The sequence below is a fragment of the Typha latifolia genome, chromosome 15, assembly GCF_019914945.1.
Source record: "Typha latifolia isolate L0001 chromosome 15, TyphaL0001v2, whole genome shotgun sequence".
Lineage (NCBI taxonomy): Eukaryota > Viridiplantae > Streptophyta > Magnoliopsida > Poales > Typhaceae > Typha > Typha latifolia.
This window is the reverse complement of record NC_133100.1, coordinates 7,714,560-7,739,095: the sequence shown is the minus strand read 5'-3', so window position 1 is coordinate 7,739,095 and position 24,536 is coordinate 7,714,560. Positions and strand designations below refer to the sequence as shown.

The window sequence follows — 24,536 nt, the reverse complement described above, 5'->3', positions numbered from 1 at the left end:
ATATTGACGCTTATCCAAGGAGGCATATGGATGGACTCAAATGGGAAAGCCCGGACCGAAGCAAAAACCCGCTATCCTTCGGATCCTAGACGGATCTCCCTCACTCCGCGACCCGTTTTACCAGTAGACAAAATTAGCCGTTGAGAATCGAACGTCATCTCGACCTTATTGATGTCATGTAGAGCGACTCAACTCTCCTCCATCTTAAGAACCTGCGCCGCTTCCTCCTTGCTCCGCCAAGGAAACCAAGCCCACGCCCAAGCCATTACCCATGGCCTCCTCCCCCACCCCACCCTCGAAACCGACATCGTCCTCTTTTACGCACGCTGCTCCCTTCTCCACCTCGCGCACCAAGTGTTCGACCAAATGCCTCACCGAACCATGCACTCTTACAACATCCTTTTCTCTTCCTACGCCCAAACCCATCTCTTTGGGTCGTCTCTCTCCCTTATCCAGCCCTTCCTCGCCTCTTCTCTCCTTCCCGACCGCTTCACCTTCCCTTCACTTCTCAAGTCATGCGCAGGCATCGGTGATGTTTCGCTTGGGATGGCCTTCCATTGTTGGGTCATCCATCTTGGGTTCGACAGATATGTAATTGTACAGAGTAGTGTTTTGGATATGTATGCCAAATGTGGGTTAGTGAATGAAGCGATCAAGGTGTTTGAATCAACGCCCGAGAAAGATTCTGTAGTTTGGAATTCGATGATCTCTGGGCTTGCGAGATCCGGGCGAGCAGTAGAGGCGCTTGGTGTTTTCCGGAGGTTGCAGTGGGAGGGGGTGGAAACAGATTTGAGGGCTATACCTAGCATTCTGAATGTGTGTGGCAGAGAAGGGGACTTGGTGAGTGGCAAGGCAGTTCATGGGAAGGTGATTCGCTGGTTAATGGACAACTCAGATCTCGCTGTTGGGAATTCTTTGATCGACATGTACTCCAAGTGTGGCAACTTGGGTTATTCGAAAAAGGTGTTCTTGAGCATGCATGAGCAGAATGTAGTTACCTGGTCTACTTTAATAGCTTGCTATGGTGTTCATGGCAAAGGGAAGGAGTCATTGATCGTCTATGAGGAAATGTTATCTCAAGGGGTGAAGCCGAATTGTGTTACATTTACATCCATCTTATCTAGTTGTAGCCATTCTGGCCTCCTTGACGAAGGTCGGAGAGTGTTTGAGTCAATGAGCAGAGCTCATGGGGTCAACCCTACCGTTGAGCACTATGCTTGTATGGTGGACCTTTTAGGGCGTGCTGGTAACATTGAAGATGCTCTGGAGCTGATAAGTAGGATGCCGATGGAACCTTCAGCTAGTGTTTGGGGTGCATTGCTCAGTGCTTGTGCTGTCCATCGGAATGTGAATGTTGGAGAGATTTCTGCCCAGAGGCTATTTGAATTGGAGTCAGGGAATTCTAGTAATTATGTGGCTCTTTGTGGTATCTATGATGCTGTTGGACAGTTGGACTCCGTAGCTGAATTGAGATCAAGGATGAGGAATTTGGGTATGGTGAAGACTCCAGGGTGTAGCTGGATTGCTGTGAAGGGAAGAGTTCATGCTTTTTACCAAGGAGATATTTATCATCCTTTAACAAGGAGAATGCTTGAGGTATTTGATGGGTTAATTCAAGAGATGGCCACCTCAGAAGGTAGGTGACTATGGGTGATTTGGATCAACATAAATCTCAAAATGAAGCCTGTTATAGTGTCAGTACACGGCAAATCTGAAAGGGCATAACTGCTAAGCATGTGTCCAGTGTGCTGATTGGTACGACAATCCATCTATAATCCTTCTTCCCTGATGAGGATGATTAAAAGTCTTGATTTTTCACACCTCTTTCAAATACAAAGGGATCTTTATCCATGGCTGGAGCTAAACAAAATTAGAGCAACCGTCAGTCTGAAATTCCAAGCACATTTTAGCTATGAAGCACTGGGGAGTCATCGAGTCAGTCTGGATGTCGTCTTGAAGCAGATGTATTTTTGAGCAGGGGAGATGTTAGAGAAGACTGCAGGAAGAGACAGGCGAGGCAAGAATTCCTTTGCAATATTATTACAAGGTACTTTTGAGACCTACAAGCATCAAATAATTTTGTAGCATCTGACAATTAAATCACAAAGATGTTAATTGCTGATACTTCTTTATCTTAAAGTGACAGATCACAAAATTTTGTAGTCTGCTACTCCTTTAATTTAATTAAACTCTCAGTTATATTTAAGTAGCAAAGCATGCAATTATGTTCTATTACGGCAGTCAGAGAAACAAAACAAGACCAATCGAAAGGGAAAGCAAATTGCTTGCCAAAATATTGCCTTTCAAACACAGTTGAACTGAAAAGAAATTTAAAGCAAATACATGAGGATGATCACATTTTAACTACATTTGCAGAATGGAATGGTGAGGACCGAAGAACAAACATTTTTTAAAATCCATTATCTTTCTACTGCAAGGGTAACACACAGCAGTCCTAAGCTATGAGCACTATGACTTTGCCTAACACTTGACCTCCTCAGTTGTTTGAGGAATTTTCAATCAAGGGAAGGATCGGTTGCATTTGGCAGTCTTTTGCCATTTACAAACGAACGGAAGAGGCGGAGAGCTCTATCTGGCTGTGCATAGGGTACCATGTGAGCAGCTCCTCTCACCGTCGAGAATGTCAACAATTTTCCGTACTCAGTTACCCAGCCACCAACCTAGCAATGAACACAAGAAATAAAAGCCATGAGTGAGTGCTTGTTTCAATATCCATGTAAAAGATAGAAGGGTTAAAATTGAACTTAATAAACAAGTACTATGATCAACAAAGCTCTAAAATGGTACTATTACACAAATTTGCTGACTATAGTTCATTATCTAGTGAGGCAACTTAGAATAAATGTGATGTGCAACTTTTGTAGTTTAAGATGGGATATCTATAGAGATGAATTGTAAGAGACAACAATGGTGCTCTTTATGAAGAGATAAGAGTTCAATAAAATTCAAGTGTATGATGTGAAAGTGAACGAGGCAGCAAATTGGCTAGCAAACCTAGGCTGTCTGAATAGATTTGATATTTTTTAAGAGGGAACGTTCTTAGTCACATTTTGTGCAGCGATTTTTGTAGCCTATCAGCTTATTTTTGTTTAATTAATGCATTTTTTCTTCTAAAGAGAAAAATAGTTGGAAGCATAATGCAGGCACTGTTATTTGCATTGTAACTACAACCAGAAACCTCAGGAGAACAGACAAGTACATAGAGTTGATGAGGTCATATAGAATTATACCTGGCCTTTGTGGAACCAAGCCCCATAAGGGACTGTTACACCAAACTTCAAGTCATGAGCTAGTTCTCGAACTAGTGTACGAGAACCAAGGAGAGGGACAACAGAATCTTGATCACCACTGTATTTGGAATTAGTTGTCAGTCATCGTTCAATATCAAACTTCACCAACCTTAGACAAATTTAGCATATAATAACATTCTTTACCTGAAAATCCAAACTGGTATCTTATTATTCACGATTCGCTTGAGCAAAGGCAAGATGTTGATATTTCCGTCAGTATTACTATAGTTCAAAACCCTGGCACACAAATTAGAGAGTCAAGAATATCAATTGCATGGGACAAATTTATTGCTAGTTCGGTGGTGCATTTGTAAGTTTAGCACTGTAATTTTGAAGATATTGCTGGTAAGAACAAAATGTAATCTGGTTTATAATGTTGGAAGTTTGCTGCAAAATATCAACATAAGCGCAATATTAATATCTTTAAAAGGAGGAAACTGCTTTTCATGACTCACTGGTCACTGCATTCTTTTAGAATGTTTGCTTTCAATTAGCAGTCTTATTGACAAGAGTATTTTCGAAAAGAATTATCACAAAAAATTCATTCATCAAGTTACAATGCATAGGGATTAAAGTATTACTACATAGACGAATAACTGTGGAAATAGTTCTGTCAAAATCTTTGTTAACTATTAATGGTCACAAAAGGATACATTACTTTGCAGATCATGAGTCCAAAATAGTAATCAGTTTCTCTGATCCTATTATCACAAGTCAAAACAAAATGATGATGCAATAGATGATTATATCTGCAACAACAGAAGGTACAAATTACCATGGGAAGATAGAATTTTTCTTGATGAGTAAGGAACTCTAAACTCTGCCAAATGGAAGGTGCTTAGTTTCTAATTCCCTATATGGGTATGTCCTCATGCTGTATAAGTCCCTGTTTAGGTGATCATAAACTATGAGAACTTTTTTGCATCCATATGCAAATCTTGTTTCATTGTAACAAATTATAGTGTATGATTCTGTTCTTGCTAAATTATCACAAGTCATCCGGTGTAGAATTTAGAATGCTTACTCACTGCACATGCTCCAACTATATGGCAAATTTGTTCTATTGGCATGAAGAGCCTGCTGTACTTCTGGAAGGTTGAAATAAAAACGCCTTTCGTAAGTCATGCAGACATCAACTCCCACACTGATCTTGGTCGCCTGTCATGCAAAGACAATAGAGAAATCTCATTAATATGTCAAAGGGTGAGACAAAGAAGAAAATACATATAGATCATCAAACAACTATATCCATCTAGCTTGTAGGTTGAAATGGACTACATACATATTTCCGCAGTCGCAACTCCTGCTCTACTATTGCGGGGTAGCATACATCAAGGATCACATCGTAATTGTTGATGTAATCTCCGACTACTTGATTTGCATCCGCAATGGCATCATTGCATGATGTGGTGACATTGTGGGGGCTATTGAATACATAATCTTCAAAATCACATTTGTTCATGATGGTTAGACCTATCTCATCAGAAATCATACCGTGTGACCAGAAAAACTCATAAGTTGCTGGGACATCCCTATCAAGCTTGAGAAGTGGATTTCCAATCTATCCAAGATGCACAAGTACTAATATAAGTAACACAAGAGGGGGGAAAAAAGAACAGGTGAATTTGAACTATCATCACAAGAACACAATAATTCTCGAAGTAGGAGATCATCTTACAGCAACTCCCTTGATCTTGAATTTGAAACCAGTTGATTTCTCATTATGCGTCAGAAGTACATCAGCCAATTGTGGTATGTAGTGCCCTGTAACCAGTTGTTTCAAGTTCTCAGTTCAATGATGATGTGAAAAATATAGAAGCATTTTAAAGCAAAAAATCTTTAATACTTGTGAACCTGCATAGCTCTCTCCAGTCAGAAACAAGTCTCTAGATTTGAGCTCAGGAAACTTGTCATACCATCTCAGCAGGAATCTATGCATGTCATTAGCTTCCATGATCATAACAAAGATACAATCAGAACAATAGAGTCAAACCACTTTGAGGTTACATCAGAAGTAATAACCCATTGTATCAAAGTAAGATTAACAATTCTCTGGGTTATTGAGGAAAGAAAGAAGATGGAAGAGGGAGGTTTTGAAATTTATCAGTCAATCATAACTTGAGGGATACTTAGGCCTCTGAACTTACCAGTTGATGCATCTCCACAAGTATAATCGGATGTTGTATTTGAGTAAGACCATCCAACTCCAGCAGGAGACTCAACAAAAAGGAGATTGGATACTGTGAATATGAGAAATGGTGAAATTAATAATGTTTCGACGCTGCTCAAAACGTATGTATGAGTGAAGGAAGCAATCTGAAAGGCTGTAAACTTTTGCATTTTGCAATCTCCACATATATCAGGGCTGTTTACAACATAATCTAACCTTTATTCCATGACTTTTTGTTTATTCGAAGGCCCCGACCATCGCCCGTTGGATAAAATGGTCCTAATTCAGTGAACGCACCCCCACCAATTGAAGAACAGCCTGGACCTGAAGATTGATTCGGCCATAAACAAATGAAGATTGGGCAAAAAGAAAATAACACTCTGTACTTTGAATTCATGCTTTTCATAAAGAAATATTAGTCTGTTCAAAGGATGCATAGTCTTTTAATTTGGAGATAGCTAATGGCAGATATTATCCACTAGCAGTACACCAACACAAAGCTACAGTCGGATTTTCAGAAGAAAGGATTCATGCGAGTTCTTTTAATTATACTAGGTGCTAACCAAGTTGAAGATATATCTTACTCTCATGTTCTGTAATGGATGTACATGTTAATTGAGTTTTTTTAATTATACTAGGTGCTAACCAAGTTGAATCAGTACAACATATTCTCTTCTTTCTATTTTCAAGCTTCCCAAAATTACTTCTGAAGATGATAGAAACAGACGAGTGTTCTTAAATTATCTATAGATCACTACTTGCTAATAAAACTACATAACGATCTCCGCCTCAAAGACAGAGAAAAAGGAAGAATAGAGAAGCAAAATATAAAAATTTATATTGCAAACAGAAATCCTTCCAGTGACAGATTGCATCAACACTGGAAGTTGAACGCCATTGTGGGATAAAGAAAGACATGGCTCAAACTACAAAGAAGTCTGATCTCATGATCTGAACACCCCTTTGCTTGTAAATGAATAGAGACAAAGCAAACGGCCAACTTAGCTAAAAATCTCAACCTGCTGAGAATAATGAGTAGAAAAAATAACTCTAAACAGACAGAAGATAGTACTTTCGAATATTGGCTAGAGAATCCAACATCTTTATCGTTGACTATGACTTTTACAACATATAAGAGTCGATGAACCAAAGGAGACAAATAATTGGTAACAAAACCTCTTTCTTCTCCCTCTTCTCTCTCTTCTCTCTCATCTCTCTCTTTAACAAGACCTCGTTTTCTGTGCACAAAATCCAATTTACTTGCTACTAGACAAGAACACAACTGTGAACAGGCCCATTCTATTGAAAATAACAACACACACATGGCACATATATAATTGTGACAGCTTCTGTTTGGTAGGGGCAGAAACAAAGCAAAAAAGCTAAATTTCTTCTGTCAATGTTACAGACTATTGAAGCCTTGTTTAGGAGACACAGTAAGCCAACAGAGCAGTACGGTTGCCATTATAAAGGCAACCAAGAGGGCAAGAGGTCTCAGAGCCTGAATCGTGACAAAAACCTATAACTGCAAGCAGAATTTGTTTGCAGCTTTTAAATCAAAGAAGGAACCAAGAAGGACCCAAAAGACTTGCATGATGGGTAAACCAAGGGAGGAATTAATTTCCTGGATTAACTCTTACAAGATGGTATCTTCATATGGTTTAAATACTAATGCAACAGTGCTAGTAGTACAAATACCCACAAACAATAAAATAAAAGACAAATCATGATATTAAAGTAAACAAAGAACACATCTATGACCAACAATAACACACATGAACAAAACAATCTAAATAACCACAATGTAACAGTGAAACAGCCATGGAAGAATAAGAATACCTCCATTGAGCCACAGAGTGAGAGGCTTCATGTCTGGATCTCCATCAGCCTCAGCAAAGTAGTAGAAGAGGCTCCTCCCAGCCTTCTCATCCACATCCACATACCCTGCATATTGCCTAAACCCCACCTTCGGCTGCCCTGGCAAACCTCTCACCAAATCCTCTTCTGGGTACCCTTCAATTCCTCTCCCTCTCCCCACTACTACTAGAACCACAACAACCCACCATTTCCACTGACCCATCTTTTAATTCCACAGAAGAAACAAGACCAAGGTGGTCTTTTTCCCTCTCCTCCCGAGTTATATAGTAGAATGGAGTGGAGGGAGGTGGGAGGAGAAAGGGATAGGATCACAGGAATGCGGCTATATAATACAAATCTCTGTGCATTCTGTTAAGCTCGGCACGTGAAATCCGGAGGAGTTCGGCTCAAAGGCGAGAGCTTTTTAGGCGTTTTCGCAGAGGGCGGTATGATAGCATCTTGGCTTCGAGCCGCTTTGCCAAAATTGGGAAGGATTCGAAGGCCGGGTTGCTTTGGATTTAATCGAAGGTAAGAGAGAGAACGAGAAAAAAAGAAGAAAGAAGGCAAGAAAGAGCCGTTAGGTGGAGACAGGGGAAAAAAAAAAAAAAAAAAAAAAAAAAAAACCTCATCTGCCACGTGGCAAGCTCATAAAGTTTCTAAGAGGAGTGTTGAGCTAATGATGATAACACCAAATGGCTTTAGCTTTCTTGTTCTCATGTGTGTGTGTGGGAAGCTTAAATTAATAGGGATATATTTTTTTATAAATTATGTGCTCTAGGTATATGATTTGTTTATGAAAACTTTATTTTACAACTCATCTTTCAAAAATATTACTATTATTATTTTGCTTGATTATGGATTAATCTCTTTCAATATATAAAATGGATAACTAAGCCAACTCTATTGAGAAACGATTAAGTACTTTCTAATGAAATAAGTTATCAAATATTATTCCCAGTTTTAATGATAGAATTAGGCTAAATCTAGTCAAAGAATATAGGTGTTAATTATTGATGTCATGTCATCAAACTTGATTTTTCACTAAGATTTACAATATAAACCCATTGGCATAATATTATTGCTGGATGTGAGGTTTTTCTTTTCCTCTTATTTTGTGTTGGGCAATCAGGATTAGCCCTCTTAAATCCATTTGTTAGAGAGTAATTAGAGGCCATTAACACTGGGAGCAGAAGAAAATGGTAGGCAGGTTCAGAGTGCTGGCTACTCAATTGCTAGGAGTAATTGCAATGCAATTGGGACCAACTGTACTAATTGCAAGCCAAGTCCAAAAAGGCTGTTGTAGTGTAATGTACCATCTTTTTCTTCTTTTTTTTTTTTTGGGTCTCTCAATGACCCACTTGACAAGTAGTAAGTAGTCTTCTGGTGGTGCTCAAAGTAGGTAGAGAAATCAATGGCCATTACAACCAATCTTGAACTTTGTTCACTGAAATTTTGGTAGTCAATTCATGTACATATATATAGTGGAGTAGTATTGAGTGCCCTGAGACCACCCAATAGTCCAAGTTATGTAAAATTATTATGCTTCCTATCAGAAAATTTATACTTAAAATAATTTATAATTTAATGGAACACTCAGAGAATTTTGTGAATGAGAGATGAGATGAGATTTATAACAATGTGACAAAAGTTAGATTAGTTTTATAATAAATTTGAACAGTATTGTAGTTTGGTTAGAAAATAATAATAATAATAATAATAATAATAATAATAATAATAGTTGTTTGGTTAAAAATTCAACAAAATATTAATGCTACAAAGTTGATGCCTGGAATCTATAGGATCTGGCTAGTGTAATGGCTCCTCATGAGGTTCCCTGTGGTCAAGCGAATAATACTGTTGGTCAAAGATCTTTTTTGGATTTCTCATGAGATGTTTTTTCCAACTTGGCCTATGGGCTATGGCTTTACACTATCAAGTATATAGCTTTTGACTCCAATGTTTTGAAAATATATACATATATATATATATATATATATATATATATATATATATATATATATATATATATAGATTTTGAGAAAGTAGCACAGTAATATAAATGGTGTTTTCTTCTTCTTTTATAATTTTTGATAGAAATCCATATACAATACAAAATTATTAGCTCCTTCCCTTAATTATGTTTTTAATAATTTGAAGACTTAGGTGTACGTTGAAATGAGGAATGTTTTCAACTTCGTTTGGTAGCACTGTTTGCACTTTGAAGTCTAAAACATCAGTATTTTGAATGTGCTGAGTTTAAATACCAGAAATATTATTTGCCATGGATAATAGGTAGAAGAGGAGAAGCAAAACTTGTCGGCCATCGTCAAATCTTCTGTCATTTTCTAAATTTGGCCATGCAAATTTATACAAATTTTGTGTTCATAATCGTGAGATATTTTTTTCAACTACTAAGACATAAACAGATTACCAGCAAAGCGTCGATTTAATTAAATTACTCAGGTTTATCAGAAACAAGAAAGTGATACAACTTCTTTCTTCTTACCATTTGCTATCAAGAACAGAACCTATGAGAAATATGAACTGTATCTCAACAATCAGAGTACACTCTAACTAGCCGCAGAGACTCGAATGGCGTCTGCAACCGCCATTCTCTTTGCTTCTTGCTTAGTGGCCTCCCCTTCCCTGCTTGCTGTCTATTTATCTTGACATCTGCTATGCCCCAAGTGCATTGGCATAATTCTGTATCAAAGGAAATGAGTCTGAAAATGCCGTCACTTTCTTGGGGTGAGGCTGTTGCATCAGCAACATTGGCGTACTTCACATACATTGCGCGGTCTTTGAACCGCTCGAGATCTTCTGGGACGCGAAGGACCCTCTCCACACCAGGAGATGATACCTTCAGGGTAAAGAGATGGAGTAAGTGCATTATACCATGAAAAAAATGATGTTAACATAGGATTTCTTCCATACTTTTCTGTTTGTGGCAATGAGGGAAAAACAGAAATGACTGTCTGAACAGCCAAAATCACAATTGGAACATCTAATTTATTTTCTTTTGTCCTCGATTAATAAGCATTGTAAGAACAATCAAGTGAATTACCTACCTCCAAGGATATATTCTCTGGTATTCTTCCAGCAAGTTCAGCTTCAGCCAAACGTGATTGATATGCCCTAGAGAAAGCCTCAATATCACTCATACTGGGAGAGCCATACCTGTGGACAAGCCTTTCATTAAAAATTATAATTGGCAAGGTAACAATGAATAATACCTTAGCAGGTAATCTTCTATAGCAAGTACCAAATAAGTCACTTGACAATTTCATGATGGTGGGAGATATTTTTTGTTATTCAGGTTATCAGGTAAAGCAAAACAACCACCATACTGACACATTCAATGCAAACTTATATACTAGATCGATTTAATGCTTATACCTGACTAAAGAGGAACCACACTTTCCTAGAGGGCAGAGAACATCTCAGGTATATCATCGTAAATCAATATTCTTCAAATAATTCTAGTGTTCTGATATGTTGTTTCTACAATTTTGTACCAAGAAACTTGGTCAATTTAAAAGAAGGGCTGGTGGATCTTGTTTTAAAGATCAACTGGTAATGAACAGGTGAATATAGCTGACAAAAATTATTGAATGAATCTAGTATATGGACTCAGCTCTTCCTTTCCTGTTCACGGCAAGGGGTAATGTCATTAAGGTATAAGAATTATTTCTACCATCTGAGCACTTCAGTCTTCAATCTCATTTCTGGAAATACAACTGAAATGAAGTTATCTCCTTGTAATACTCAATAACAGAATATGGACCAGTACACTCAGTGCTAACTGGACAGAGTATCTTAAAGTAATCTCTAGTAATACTTGCAGATGGTATTACAATTGCAGCCTGAGCATTGCATACCACTCATTTCCGGAAATAATATCTGTAGTAATTACCATTCATTGGATGGATTCAATATTTCGGGACTCAATAAGTATCTCTTGTATGACTTCGCCGTTAATTTTTCCCGAAGGTGGAAGCGAGCTACAAGTTTAGCCTCTACATTCCTATTAATACTGCAACCATAGGAAAGAAGGACTGCAATATTGGTTCCTTCTTATTTCATGGGCCTCGGTGCATGTAAATTAGGAAGCTACTTCTTTATGAAAATAAATTGACAACTTCTACTTACTTACTGGAAAGCTTTTCAATGCGCACTTTGATGGTACCATTTGCCGATGTCTTGAAAGCATATAGTTTCAAGTCGCCTCCAAATGACATCGAAACCTCTTCAGCCATGGCCAAAACTTCTTTGTCCCACTGTGAATTGGCGAGAGATATTCCCCCACCTTCACCTCCATCTCCAACCTTAAGATTTAAGTTAATCCAACTTAGTTGCACATATTGCAACACATACATTATCACAACGAATTAAGAACTTATGTCATCTTACATAAATGTTTGCATCATCTGTCTCAAAATCATCTTCAAAATCCTCACTATCATCCATGATTATATCTGCAAAGATAAATGCATCTAAACTATGAGAACAGCAATGAAAAGACTATTTGTAGAGAACCCTAAATCTCTGTCTACAAGACTCCAGCATAATTTACCAAAAAATTAGAGATACTAGCAACTTTCGCAAGTAGTTAGCTACTTACCATCATCAAAATCTTCAATAAATTCCTCTTCTTCCTCATCTGCCTCCTCTTCAACGCCTTCAAAGGTGGTATCTTTAGCGAGTGGTTCGGCGTAAATCTCCCACTTCTTGGCATGCCTTACAAGAGAAACATTCGCACAACGTAGCGATGGGCAAGAGATTCTTAACAAGGGAAAAGGAGAGAGCGGGATAGAATTATTCCCATGAACTCTTAATGATCCAATCCAACTCCAAGCACCCACTGCAACCAAATCCATCTCTCGAATATTTCTTCGGATTAAAATGGCAACCTATCAGCACCTTATCTTGCCACTTTTGGGCCGGCCCAAAATAATTCACAGGGCCGAGCCCAGAGGGGTATTTAGGTCATTTTTGCCTCTAAATTAGGGTTTCTCTGGGAGGTCAGCAGCTTTATAAACAGCCTCTCGGCCTTCCTCTTCTCCCGCAGTAGCAGTCTCCTTCCTCTCTTCCAAATTAGGGTTAGGGTTAGGGTTTTGGGTGATTTTTTTTTCAAAATTTTTGTGATCTTTTGGTGAGATCTTTGTGAATTGGCTGTGATGAGAAATGTAGTCATGCACCACTCTGATGTTTAATCTGTGCTGATACCAAGTTTCTACCCAGATTTCCTCTGAGCCTCTCTCTCTCTTTCTCGCTCTTAATTTTTCTTTTTCTTTTGATTTCTCTCCCGTTGATTGATTTTTTCGATGCCAATTCTAAGTTTTTGATTTCAAGATTCGGATTTCGCCTCCGATTTAAAACAAAAAAAGTGGAATTTTTTCTTTCGTATTTATTTTTTTGTTGGAATTATTATGAGATTTTATGAGAGGAAGAACCAAATGATGTGGGCGAAAATTAATTAATTTTTGGCCCAACCAAGATGCGGACTAAATTGCGCCTCAGTGCGCATTGAGGACTTCTCTTTTATATCTGATGGATTCTTTCTTCGTCTCTAATAATTTGTCCTCGCCGTGTGATTTTATTCTTTTCTTAGCGTAAAAATGAAAAAAAAGAGTATATCCTTCTATAATTTTTTTTAATGTATAACCCTCGTAAAATTTATATTTTTATTTATGTCCTTATGAATATTTTGTTTTTGTATACAGGCCCATTTTGATAGTAATATATGCAAACAAGAACCCAAATATATTTTCTTCTTTAAATATTAGAGTTAAGATAACATTTAAATATTCTTTCATGCATTGCTTGTGCTTAAATTAAGTGGAAATAACATAACATACAATATGTTAGTTTAGACTCATGCTGTCACAAGGAGCAAAATATAATTAAAGGAATAAACTGGGCCACTTTAAATCAACTTTGAAGACCTCCGAATTAGAGAATTATGTTTTGCCACCTAGAAAATATTCAACTAGTATTTATTATTGAACATAAAAGTGCAGTAATAAAGCATACATTATGCCATTTTTTTTCTAAATTTTTCTCGGTTAACTTGCAAAGCTAAATTTTTTTGTTTGAAAATATGAAGTTTGATTTTGACGGAATATTAGGTGTTTTTTGATAATAAGGTCTAAAACATGAGGCTAAAATGTAAATCCAAAAAAGGTCGTAGAGTGAATCGTAAATTTTCAAGTATCCAAATGAAGGGTATTCCTGCAGTCAAGTCTGCAGGCAATCTGCTACTTCACCAAGAACTCAATGATCTTGTTAAGAAAAGCTTTTTGAAAAAATATAGAACTATTAGTTTAATCAGATTAAATTCTTGTTTTCTATGGTATTTTATCTTTATACGCAAACATCCAGAAGTTCCAGAAGTCAAGGCCTCAATTGTATGTCTTACATAAATGGATTGAAATCTAAAACTATGCATAAAAAATTATTGCTTTTGAATCAAAACTATTATTGTTAATTTTGTATAGTTTACTTAGGAATATTAAGGTTATTATCAAATGAGAAACATAATTTATATAGTAAAGTGTGAATAGCAATAACGAATATAGTTCATAGGGTTGAGTGTGAATAATAATAACGAATTGGTATCCCCTGACAAGATGTAGAAAAATCTAATAAGAGTCCAGGTGATAGATATTCCAGGTGGGGGTGATGGATATTATGATCAACGTTCATTCTCTTGCATTATAATGCATTGGACTCCAATATTATCGTTCTTTGGATCATGAAATTTAGTTTGTGATGTTCACTGTGATCATAGGTAGTTGACATGATGAAAGCAGAGAAGGCGAAGTTCTTCTACGATCACGGTGAAAATTACTCCAGGTTTAATGGAGGGTGTAATCGTGGAGAACTCATAGATCACCACTGCCTCAAGCTGCCCATTGATGGAGGATATGTAAAGAAAACAATGGAGAAGACTAAAGATTTTGTTTTGATATAAAATCAAAGATCCAAGTTTTTTTATTTTGGTTAGTCAGTAATTACAAATAAAAATTAATAACTATTGATTGCTGAGAATGACTGTTTAAATTTAAACTGAGAATATGTTTTTTGTGATGTGATGATTTCGAAATAGAGAATTTAAACCATGATTATAAATACTCTTTTCTTTTTTTTCTTTCGGATAAAAAACTGGGATTGGCCCTATAATTTTATCTATATCTACATTAATCCAGATAAAATGGAATACAATTATAAATGTATCATATACTATATTCTATATACGACAAAAAAAAAGAAGGGTAACCCCTTTCCCTTTCCTGGACCATTTAGTAAGGTCATGAAATATTTCAAGTATCAAGCTTCTATAGTCAAGTCCTGAAGAGACTCTACCATGAAAAAGCTTGTAATGAGTTAGTTGCATGCAAGTAAATGTTGTTAGATCAAGAGAGATTACTGATCACTAATAAGAAATAAAGCATACCTTAAAGTACCCTATACGATGTTGTTAGATCAATAGAGATTATTAATCACAATGTCTAAGTATCCACCAGAGAAATTTGCAGGGACTAGTCATTAAAAAAAAAACACATGAAATTGTAAGAAGCATCTCTGAAATCCTGAACAAAAATTTGAGCTTTTATTGAAATTTTACATAATTTCTATTCCACCTGAGATTGGTCTTATGGAGCATTGTATCAAAGCTAGTATAATTTGGAAATGCAGACAACATAAACCCAACTGCCAATGCTAAGGTTTGAGTCAGAAACAAAAATAAGCTATTTTGCGCAATATCACAAGTTCTGATGTTTCTGGACAAATTCCATTTCCATGATACAAAATATCCTGCGTCTACTTTGATTACACTGTATGCAGAGCAAAAGAAATGTTTACACTTCATGCCCCATTCAGCAGGAGAAGTTATGTTACAATGTTAAACTTCGATAATGCAAAATGAAAGATTGATCCACGTTCTGATCTACTGGGTCCAAGGAAGTAATTCTGGATAAGGAACTGGACCACAATATCTGAACAAGTCTCTCAGTTCCGGGCATCCGTTGGGATAAGGGACACTGCGATGAAATGGATCCCTTTTAAGCCTCTTCTGGTGAAGAGAACCTAAGCATCCATAAGGGTCCTCTTGGAACTGGGCCCTAACAGAAGCTTCACCTTTCACTGCAGCTTCCTTTGCAGTGGGAGTAGCTGGGGTACCAGAAAAGAAGAACCTATCTTCTGGGAAACCAAGTGCGGAACGGTGCAGATGTGAAAATCTCTCTTCCTTGAAATCATAGGTTACAACCTGAGAAGGAAAAAAATTGAGCATAGCCATGTGTGAATTGCGATAAAATTGTATCATTGTCAACAACCTAAATGTCATAAAGCAGCTGCTGGTAAGTAAGTTGATTCAGAAGCTGGCATGCTGAATTCTTGCTTCGAGTTGCTATTTTTGGAGCTACATAGGATAAGTACAAGTTCCAGTCACTTTTTCGTAGAATTACTGCTTTTCTTGATTAGATCAGTGATAAGAAAGCAGGTTCACGCACTTATATATTAAGGAAACTTGCAAAAACCAAGAAACAAATAAAAGATAAATATTCAACTGAAGAAATATGCATACCCTTGCATGTCAAAATTCATTTTCCACATACTTAATAAATAAGCAGCCCTATCAGATTCATTCATCATCGGCTTTAAAGAATGCAATAGAAGACCTAAATGTTAATTCCAGGCACAAGCTTTCAGAACTTGATATATTTCAGTGATGAGAAAGCAGGTTCACACACTTGTATATTAAGGCAACTTGCAAAAACCAAGAAACAAATAAAAGATAAATATTCAACTGAAGAAATATGCATCCCTTGCATGCCAAAATTCACTTTCCAGATGATAAATAAGCAGCCCTATCAGATTCATCCATCATCGGCTTAAAAGAATGCAATAGAAGACCTAAATGTTAATTCCAGGCACAAGCTTTCAGAACTTGATATATTTGCAAGATGTATCATGAATGGAGAGCAAATCATTTACATCTGACAAGTGACAGTGGCTCTCTAGGCATGCAATCCTACAAATTGCTAAGCTTGACAAATATGATCTTTGGATATATTTAACTATTTGGCCACAAAGTTTCACATTGATCCTTTTGAAGGGTAAATAAGGATTAATTAGGTGGCAGGTGACCTAATGGTAGCAATTAATCATTGTCAACTATTTGGGCAAACTTCAACTTTTAATAGAATTTATATTATCCTGAAAACATTTTAATTGTCATCATACTTCAAACTTTCAGCAATATAAAAAGCTAAAGGCTGCAAAATATAACAATCAATATACAAGCATTTCCAATGACAGGAGAAGAACATTTACGGTTATATTTTGTGGATATGTCCCAGTGAGTTCTCGAAACCGGCATACGCTGAAAAGAAGGTTCTCAAAGCTATCTCTTGCATGCTCCTCTGTGAGTGCTCTATTCCTGACACTGTCTTGTTTGCCTGGATGAAGAGAGAGAAGCTGTAGAAGATCAGTACACTCACGCCAAGATAATTATATAGGCCAACATAGAGCATGACTGGTGAGTAGTTTACCAAACCAGCCTTTTGATTCTGCAACAGCCCAATAACTTTGGGCTTCGCTGCGTGGGCCAGCATCCTTTCGAGTTTCCCCGCCACTAAACAGTAAAAGAGCTCCCTCATCTCTAGCTGTGATCTCCACCCCCTCCTTAATATGTGCCAGAAATGTAGCAGCTTGGCCTGGGTGCTTCTGATAAGGCATTAAGAACCAAGAATCCTCGAGGTCCGTCTTTGCACAACTGTTGCTTGTATAGATGGAATGCCCAGCAACCATCACAAGATTGCGAAGATTGGCAAATGGATAAAAATCTGAACCCAAATTCATATCATCACCCATCTGGTATCGCACCATCCTAAACCGGCTTTCATATGCAGAAAGAAAAATTAGAATGGCTAACCCAAAGAATAATGAGATGAAGAAAACTGCAAATGGGTGCATCTTATAAAAATGCCAAACACGATTGCCGGCAGATTTAAGCATCTTGAGAGGGCCTAGCGATGTGTTTCTCGACTTTCGGGACTTCCAGAGATTTCCAGATTCTAAATCGAAGTCTCCTCTGGGGTAAGCAAGGAAGGATTTGGGACTTCCTGGCCCAAATGAATGATTGTTCATGATGACATGGATTAACTCTTTTCCAGGCAAACGGATAATGGAATTATTCTAGAACCCAAATGAAAGTTAGAAAAATTATTGATATATGAGGAAAATTGGTAACTTATAGCCAGAAAATGAAAATTTAAGCAAGATCTTCTTGATGGCAAAAGGAGAAACGAAGTGAATCCTAAAAAGATATCCTTTATTAAGCCAACACAGATGAGATATCAAAGGTTCTGAGCTATAATGCCACAAGATCTAATCCAAGCATACCCTGATAGACGGATCAAAATTCCTATAGCAAAAATATAGAAGAAGAAGTTTTGAATAAGGTAGCCTTCCCCCCGATGAAAGTATTAGTCTAGAAACCAAACCCAGATGAGAATTCGAAGGATTCGATCGATAAGGTGACAAGATCCAAACTTGATACTTCTTAATCTCTCTATAGGCTAACCAGAAACAAGCCAAGCAAACCCCAGACAGAATAGCCACATGAGCGGGCAAATCAGATCAGATCCAGATGGATATCTGCAGAGAAAAATTGCAAGAACCGTTAAATTCCTAGTCAAATGCAGCCGGAAGCTAGAAACTTGTATAAAAAAGAGGAATTTATTCCGTTAAGATCGACCGACGAAGGGAAAGGAGAGGAAGAGAAGGGGAAATGAAAGCAAAACCTGGTGATTTGATCGATGTCGGACTCGGAACTGGGTCTTCGAGTTGTTTGTTTAGTAGCGGTAGGAAGAACGGGAGAGAAGGGACTTTGGCTTATTCATATAGCTTCTACATTCGTGTAGGATGATTTAAGATTCGTGCTTATTTTCTATTATTTGCTAAAATATTTATTAAACCTATGTGTTAAATTATATTAGTTTAGAAGTCAGATAATAATCCTTATATCACCACATAGTGATACAAATACTCAATTGTACATGTAAAAGCTATAGAATTTCTTCATTGTTTCAACAAATGTTTGCAGATTGTGGTAGTTTCACTAGTAGACCACCATAGAGAGGATTATACAACTCATGCAAAGTCTTATTAGTCACCAGATATACAATGTTGAACAACACCAGGATGATGACTGATTTTTGAAGCATCTTCAGATGACATTTCTTGTTATTACCCTTGAATGTCTTCTAGTCGAGAGGATCATAGCGATCAGCAAAGGTTGGTTCATCAAGTCCAGCAGATGTCTTGCGTATTCAAAAGATCGACGTGGCTAGAAGATAGTAAGGCCATATCAACACTGCAATTTTGAAAGGTACATGAAGCAGAAAACAATTAGAGGTTCAGGATACTATATAACTGTCCAGGTTTTGTCCCTGCTGCGTCGAAATATAACTCTGTCTGACATATCAGACTTCAGCTGATCTGGTTTCATTGAACATGTATGATGCCCTTGCTCCTGTAGAGGAATAAGAACAGATGTACATTGGCAACGGTCAAAAATGATTTTAGAAGATCATACAACTGAACAAAAATAAATAGATTGATGACGCCAGGTCGAAGATTCTTCAAAACCTGCTACGAAATTTTCGTTGTTTCAGTTCCAAGTCTTCCTTCTTGGAGTACATGTGCCTTCTCTCTTTCCTGGTTGGAATAGAATTAACAGTTATCAATAAACCAGTGGAGTATGTTGAGAAGTTTAGCTCACTCTTGATTGACCACAGTGCTCTCCAAACTGGTTCAAGGACCAGTAGAAAGAATAAAATTATATCTAATTAAATCCATGGATGTTCAACATAATAAATGTACAGATGGACCGTACATGCTCGGCGTCAAGTGATTAATTCATATCACATGAAGAATCAACTTGAAAGAAGGTTAAGCCTTAGGCATCAAATGATTAATGCATCACACATAAAGAATCAACTTGAAAGGAGATTAAGCCCTACATCGAGAACGAATTAATTTCCTCCTGGAAGTTCTCCAAGTCCTCCAAACTAAACCAGTCTTCCTTGAGCTGGACAAAGGAAAAAAGAGTTGCAGTAAAAAGATGAAAGCTGTGGCAAAATGCAAATGGAATAAGCTCAGTTAGGTAGAAGAGGTTGTAGACTAACAACTTACGAAGTAAGGGTATCCCTCGTGAGTGAAGTTATCTGGAGCACTTTGCAGAAAGAGGTATATAAAATAAAGAACAAATGCACCGCATTCCTCACCATTTGTCTGCTGTGGCACCTGCCAGGCACTCATTTACTTGAATGATCCGCAAGTAAGAAGATCTAGAAATTCAGAAAGATGTAACAGAATACTGTTACCTTGGGAATTAAAAGAGGAATCTTAGATATAAACTCTTTGTTTTCCTTCCATCCTTGAGATTTATAAATGTCAAGTACAAATCTGGTGATAGGGAGAAAAAGAAGGATCACCGCTAGCTTGCTTGGAGTATAAAGTTAACAAAGAAAAGAGATGTACTTCAAATAGCTCTTAAATTGTCACTTTTCTTTGAAATAAATGTTTTGATTACTTATATGAAAAAAAAAAAACCAAAATCATTTTAGAATCTCAAACCAAAGGGATGGGCCTAGTTGCATGAACTCAAATGTTGGACTCTTATGTAGGTTCTGCAGTTACAAAGTAGCCTTCAAGTTCAATGACTAGTTGGCACTTCTATTGCCTAATATTGCCTGCCTTTGCTAGAGCCTGAAACACCTACTTTTAGGGGGCTGGCATCACATTGATGCCAAATTAAGGAAATCTCCTATATTATCAGGAAAACTTGAGCTCACAGCTGGTGTTCATTATAGGACTCATTATGGTGAAAAGTAGAAGCTTCAGGAAAAGAGGCATAAGCAGAAAACTATATCCAACCTTCGTATGTCCGGCTCCAACCTCTTGGGGCCCGTCCCTTGCAGTGAATCTAGCAGCAGCATGCATGGGCCATTAGCTTTTGAGCTGCTTTCTTCCCCAAAGTGACATAATATAAGGAGGCTCCAGTGTCTCCTATTTTCATAAGTTCATAACATTAATGGAAGCTTGTATTTCTACTTAGAAGAAAAACTTTCATATGAAATCAAGACCTACCAACAGACAATAGGAACAAAAACATATTTCCTTGGAAATACATTTGTACTATCAATCCACCTAAGAACCTTTGTTCTCGTCAACTCGTCCTTGTACAAAGAAAACCATAAACAATCAATGTAAGCAAAGGATATCCTCTCATCTTCTGAAATCCTGCTCCACAAATCCCTATACAAGAAGAAAACAGATTATTGAAGCAAGGAACCATGGATAAGATACATCTTGATAAATTAGGAACTTACTCCAAGTAAGATTCAAACATGTTGGTGTCTAGCTTCTTGTGTTCATTTGATTTGTCAGTTCTGTTATTTCTAAGACGCTTTGAACGCCTGTAATTAGGAAGGGAGTCGTAGAAAGAAGGCAAGGTACTTCCAGAGCTCCTCAACATCTTTGCTACTTGTCTTGTTACAATTTTAGAACTTCTCCAGTTACATGCTATTAAATACAACAAAATGAGTACGTCAGTCTTTCTGCGTAAATATCCATTTGCAATAATGAAGGTCTTTCTTTGTAATAGAATGCTGAAATCAACCTAGATTAACTCTTTTACATGCACAAAGAAAAGAAGCAACTTTGAATATGAGTTACAAATAAAATGATATATTTTCAAAAACAATAACAAGAGTATGTATCACTCCAATCATCCCCTGAATCATCTTTCACCAGCCAAGTTCTTTTTGTTCTTCGTTTCTATCCAAGTCCTTATTGGTGCTCAAAGTGAAAACCTTTTCTACTCTTTTAACATCTATAGTTCATAAAACCATAAAAGTCTTCAGCTTGCCCACTGGATTCCTCTTGTAAGCCAAGTAAAGAAGGAGATCCATCACAATATTCACAAAGTAATTCAACTCTCAAATTTAAGTACTTTTGAGCTCTAGGGTAAAGAATGAAATTATATATAAAAAAACCCACAAATTTTGGTTGGAAACAAGCCCCTCGGAAGTGAACACCAATGGCGTCACCAAATCCCTATCGATTAAGAGCAAGAGACCAAGATTAACACTACCGTTGTGAATCTAAATTAAACCAAGATGGGCTCCTACATCTTCGAGCAAGAAGCTTCGCTGGAAAGAGGAGAGAAATACTAATAATAATGTAAGAAATGAGGGTGTCTTTTAAGAAATTTACCGCGGCGTTTTTCTCGGATCGGGGGCATATTGCAAAATATCAGCGAAGAAGAAGGAATCGCCGTTTCGTTTTCCTTCTTCTAAGAGCAGGACGGAGGAGAGAAGAGAAGCAGTGAGGCGAGGTACCGAAAACAAGTTTACTGCTTTGTCCAGAACAGCAAACACACTAGTTTGTAATCAACGGCTCAGATGTTGCCACGGATGTTAATTGATTCGGCCCAGTCACACGCGATTCATGGGGATTAACTCTGACTCGATCCAAATTAATGGGTGCAAAAAGTCTACCCAACTCCGATACGGATATAGGTAATTTTTTCGAATATGAATATAAATAGAATAGTAAATATATATATTACCGGCTTACTAATTACTATACATAATAAGTAAGTACCACTCCCTCTTTATCTTAGAGTGCAATCTAATAAGTTTCACATTAATGTTTAACATCTCAATAAAGATAAGATTAATTAAAAAGAACTCCAACTATAATGTGATAAGTATTAGAAGCAATATCTATAAGTCCAATTATTATATTACCATTTTTGTGTAATGGCATCAAAATAACATCTTCTCGCTGTCCCTTTTATCAGCGTTGAAAAAGTCACACAAATTTAAACATGATTGACTATGAGGTAAATTTCTTGATCCTAATGGTAAAAAATATGCACTAGATAATAACTATTCTATTACCTTGAGCTACAACAAATTTTCTCTTCCGACGAGGTGCCATAATTGTAGAAGATGATTTGTGAGAGATGAAGAAGAAGAGAGAAAAGGAGAAAATGACTACTTGGGACTTTGGAGGCTTTTTGATTGACGATAACTTAGAGATTTAGGTCTATTCTCCGGTGGCTAAGGTCGACGGATTTGCAGAGACGAGAGGAGTGGAAGAGAAGATAACTGCATATTTTTTAAGTTTTGGGTGGGTTTTAGGTTTCAAGAGTAGTTTTAGTATTATAAATTTTTAGTTACTAATTTTGCTAATACAATAACTTTCAATCCAAAGTTACAAATAAATAAAAAAAGTACTATTAAATATCAAATTTCCCAATAATTCTTTCTCTCTATTTAATTATTATTAATTTTTAATATCTATTGTATTAATCTAATTTATATTAAAGCAAAAATTATTTATCATAATTTCATAAAAGCTTAAAAGTTATTTTTGTTTATTTATATCACATTAAAAATAAATATTATTTTCTTATTTTAAAATACAAGTAAATATATAAAAAATTATTTATTAAATAAACTCTTAATTTTGAGAATAACAAATAAAAATTTCTATTTTAGAATTACACATCTATCGCTCGCGTCATAGTATTGTATACATAGAGTATAGTGATTTAACTTTCATCTATTCTATCAAATACATAGATATTTTTAATAAATTTTTTATTTTTTATTTTCACTTTATATTATATCAAAATAATTATTATGTTTTTATTTCAAAATAGAAGTGAGCACAAGTAATTATTCCTAAAATAAATCTCAAATTTTAGTAATAAAAAAATAAGAATTATCATTCCTATTTCAACCCAGTTTTAACAAAGAAAACCAAAATAATTATATTAACTTCAAAATTTCTTTTTTTATTTAAGTTTTAAATAAAAATTTAAAAAATAATAATCTCCAAATAATCTAAAATTAATTATATTATATTGGCCGATTGGCGTGATATTTTTTAATATAAAAGTATAGAATAACTAAGGCTCGAGTTGTAAATATCCCCCAGCTTTACTCCAAAGCGAAGGAAGTAGACAACTTTTTTGGTAGCAGTCTCCCAACCAATGATACCTAACATCACTCCGATTAATACCTACCCTCTCTCTTTCTCCTCTCACTCTCTCACCAAACCTTCTTCCTCTTCAGATCCATTCCATTCCATGGCTTCTCTCCTCTCCCTCCTCTCCCTCTTCCTCCTCCTCCCCATAACAATGGCGAACACCACCGACCTCCACTTCTACATGCACGACACCCTCAGCGGCCGGAGCCCCACCGCCATCCGATCTGTCGTCGGCCCGGTGGCCCTCCCCTCCATGCCGTTCAACTTCGGCGACCTGTACATGATCGACGATCCCCTAACCCGAGGCCCAAGCCCATCCTCCGAGATACTGGGCCGGGCCCAGGGGTTCTACTCGTTCGCCTCCCTATCCGACCAGTCGCTGCTATTGGCCGTCAACCTCGTGCTCGACTCCGGCGAGTACAACGGGAGTACGCTCACCGTTCTGGGGAGGGATCGGATACTGGACCCGGTCAGGGAGTTGCCTGTTGTGGGTGGGACCGGGGCTTTCCGGATGACACGTGGGTATGTTCTGCTGAAGACCAACTGGCTCAATCAGACCACAGGGGATGCTGTGGTGGAGATGGATGTCCATGTCTTCGATGACGCCGATCTTGATGGTGGTGATGATGATGAGGATGGTCCTGCTGCTTCGCCGGAGCCGTCTCATAACAGCAATAGGGCCATCGGCAGGAATTTCAAATGGGATCTAAAAATAATTAGTATTTATATTTGTGCCTTGATTTTCTACACTTGTGGTATAGATCATATTTTTAGTTGATTTTGTTAATATTTAGGGTCCTCTTTGAACAAAAATCTAATGAAATATTAAACCCGAGGCCCTAAACGCCCTGTGTTTAGGTTTGGGTGTTCTTTTTTATTTTATTTTTTAACCTTATTGTGTATGTGAGTGAGTTAAATTGATATTGCTGGAATTTTTAAATCTAGAATAAGCTCTCGAAGGGTCAATGGAAGGATATATTTGGTATTTGGATTTTCCTCTATAAATTTAATGATTTGACTTTTAATAAGTATTATGTTATGGAGGTGAAGGGTGTTCATGGAATAATTAAAATGAAATGGAGGGGGGGTCAAAAAGGTGTAAAAATATGATATTTTGCTCCTCA

The 24,536-nt window shown here is 37.0% G+C and overlaps 6 protein-coding genes and 1 non-coding gene across 7 annotated transcripts; 3 read left to right on the top strand and 4 right to left on the bottom strand.

Annotated features, from left to right (window-relative positions):
- The first annotated feature begins 167 nt into the window (after positions 1–167).
- LOC140802321 (pentatricopeptide repeat-containing protein At2g03880, mitochondrial-like) lies at positions 168–2,206 on the top strand. The gene has a single exon (XM_073157809.1). The coding sequence runs from the start codon at positions 172–174 to the stop codon at positions 1,642–1,644; it is 1,473 nt and encodes a 490-aa protein (XP_073013910.1). The 5' UTR covers positions 168–171; the 3' UTR covers positions 1,645–2,206.
- Positions 2,207–2,267: 61 nt separating this feature from the next.
- LOC140802322 (serine carboxypeptidase-like 42) lies at positions 2,268–7,877 on the bottom strand. Its single transcript, XM_073157810.1, has 10 exons — positions 7,321–7,877; positions 5,698–5,805; positions 5,459–5,551; positions 5,166–5,258; positions 4,990–5,075; positions 4,594–4,872; positions 4,336–4,469; positions 3,456–3,548; positions 3,252–3,369; positions 2,268–2,681 (listed from the first exon to the last, which is right to left on the bottom strand). Exons 1-10 carry the CDS (start codon positions 7,559–7,561, stop codon positions 2,517–2,519), a joined length of 1,410 nt encoding a protein of 469 aa, XP_073013911.1. The 5' UTR covers positions 7,562–7,877; the 3' UTR covers positions 2,268–2,516.
- Positions 7,878–9,765: 1,888 nt separating this feature from the next.
- LOC140801947 (uncharacterized) lies at positions 9,766–12,261 on the bottom strand. Its single transcript, XM_073157344.1, has 5 exons — positions 11,960–12,261; positions 11,749–11,813; positions 11,488–11,663; positions 10,407–10,515; positions 9,766–10,198 (listed from the first exon to the last, which is right to left on the bottom strand). Exons 1-5 carry the CDS (start codon positions 12,213–12,215, stop codon positions 9,890–9,892), a joined length of 915 nt encoding a protein of 304 aa, XP_073013445.1. The 5' UTR covers positions 12,216–12,261; the 3' UTR covers positions 9,766–9,889.
- A 246-nt stretch (positions 12,262–12,507) lies between these two features.
- LOC140802474 (small nucleolar RNA Z221/R21b) lies at positions 12,508–12,594 on the top strand. Its single transcript, XR_012111661.1, has one exon. It is a non-coding gene; the product is annotated as a small nucleolar RNA Z221/R21b (small nucleolar RNA).
- Positions 12,595–15,066: 2,472 nt separating this feature from the next.
- Positions 15,067–18,259, bottom strand: LOC140802087 (uncharacterized protein C57A10.07). The gene is made up of 4 exons (XM_073157516.1): positions 18,150–18,259; positions 16,896–18,003; positions 16,678–16,802; positions 15,067–15,610 (listed from the first exon to the last, which is right to left on the bottom strand). The coding sequence occupies exons 2-4, from the start codon at positions 17,491–17,493 to the stop codon at positions 15,290–15,292; spliced, it is 1,044 nt and encodes a 347-aa protein (XP_073013617.1). The 5' UTR covers positions 17,494–18,003; positions 18,150–18,259; the 3' UTR covers positions 15,067–15,289.
- Positions 18,260–18,398: 139 nt separating this feature from the next.
- Positions 18,399–21,773, bottom strand: LOC140802088 (probable ubiquitin-like-specific protease 2A). The gene is made up of 9 exons (XM_073157517.1): positions 21,628–21,773; positions 20,742–20,934; positions 20,500–20,667; positions 20,287–20,418; positions 19,734–19,815; positions 19,543–19,653; positions 19,371–19,438; positions 18,997–19,065; positions 18,399–18,880 (listed from the first exon to the last, which is right to left on the bottom strand). Exons 1-9 carry the CDS (start codon positions 21,653–21,655, stop codon positions 18,853–18,855), a joined length of 879 nt encoding a protein of 292 aa, XP_073013618.1. The 5' UTR covers positions 21,656–21,773; the 3' UTR covers positions 18,399–18,852.
- A 1,594-nt stretch (positions 21,774–23,367) lies between these two features.
- LOC140801859 (dirigent protein 23-like) lies at positions 23,368–24,397 on the top strand. The gene has a single exon (XM_073157205.1). The coding sequence runs from the start codon at positions 23,417–23,419 to the stop codon at positions 24,188–24,190; it is 774 nt and encodes a 257-aa protein (XP_073013306.1). The 5' UTR covers positions 23,368–23,416; the 3' UTR covers positions 24,191–24,397.
- Positions 24,398–24,536: the final 139 nt, after the last annotated feature.

Bases quoted from the DNA above. Each gene is read 5' to 3' on its own strand.
- LOC140802322 (XM_073157810.1), bottom strand. From the start codon at position 7,561: ATGGGTCAGTGGAAATGGTGGGTTGTTGTGGTTCTAGTAGTAGTGGGG. The intron at 5,806-7,320 runs GTATTCTTATTC...ATCAATCTTCAG, and splicing joins CACTCTGTGGCTCAATGGAG to GTCCAGGCTGTTCTTCAATT. The intron at 3,370-3,455 runs GTAAAGAATGTT...TTCCAAATACAG, and splicing joins ATACCAGTTTGGATTTTCAG to TGGTGATCAAGATTCTGTTG.
- LOC140801947 (XM_073157344.1), bottom strand. From the start codon at position 12,215: ATGGATTTGGTTGCAGTGGGTGCTTGGAGTTGGATTGGATCATTAAGA. The intron at 11,814-11,959 runs GTAAGTAGCTAA...TTATCTTTGCAG, and splicing joins TATTGAAGATTTTGATGATG to ATATAATCATGGATGATAGT. The intron at 11,664-11,748 runs GTAAGATGACAT...TTAAATCTTAAG, and splicing joins CAGATGATGCAAACATTTAT to GTTGGAGATGGAGGTGAAGG.
- LOC140802088 (XM_073157517.1), bottom strand. From the start codon at position 21,655: ATGCCCCCGATCCGAGAAAAACGCCGCG. The intron at 20,419-20,499 runs GTAGGTCTTGAT...TTATGAAAATAG, and splicing joins TTTGTTCCTATTGTCTGTTG to GAGACACTGGAGCCTCCTTA. The intron at 19,816-20,286 runs GTTGGATATAGT...CCCTATCACCAG, and splicing joins TTGGAGCCGGACATACGAAG to ATTTGTACTTGACATTTATA.
- LOC140801859 (XM_073157205.1), top strand. From the start codon at position 23,417: ATGATACCTAACATCACTCCGATTAATACCTACCCTCTCTCTTTCTCC.
- LOC140802321 (XM_073157809.1), top strand. From the start codon at position 172: ATGTCATGTAGAGCGACTCAACTCTCCTCCATCTTAAGAACCTGCGCC.
- LOC140802087 (XM_073157516.1), bottom strand. From the start codon at position 17,493: ATGAACAATCATTCATTTGGGCCAGGAAGTCCCAAATCCTTCCTTGCT. The intron at 16,803-16,895 runs GTAAACTACTCA...CTCTTCATCCAG, and splicing joins AGAATCAAAAGGCTGGTTTG to GCAAACAAGACAGTGTCAGG. The intron at 15,611-16,677 runs GTAAATGTTCTT...TTTCCTTCTCAG, and splicing joins CATATCCACAAAATATAACC to GTTGTAACCTATGATTTCAA.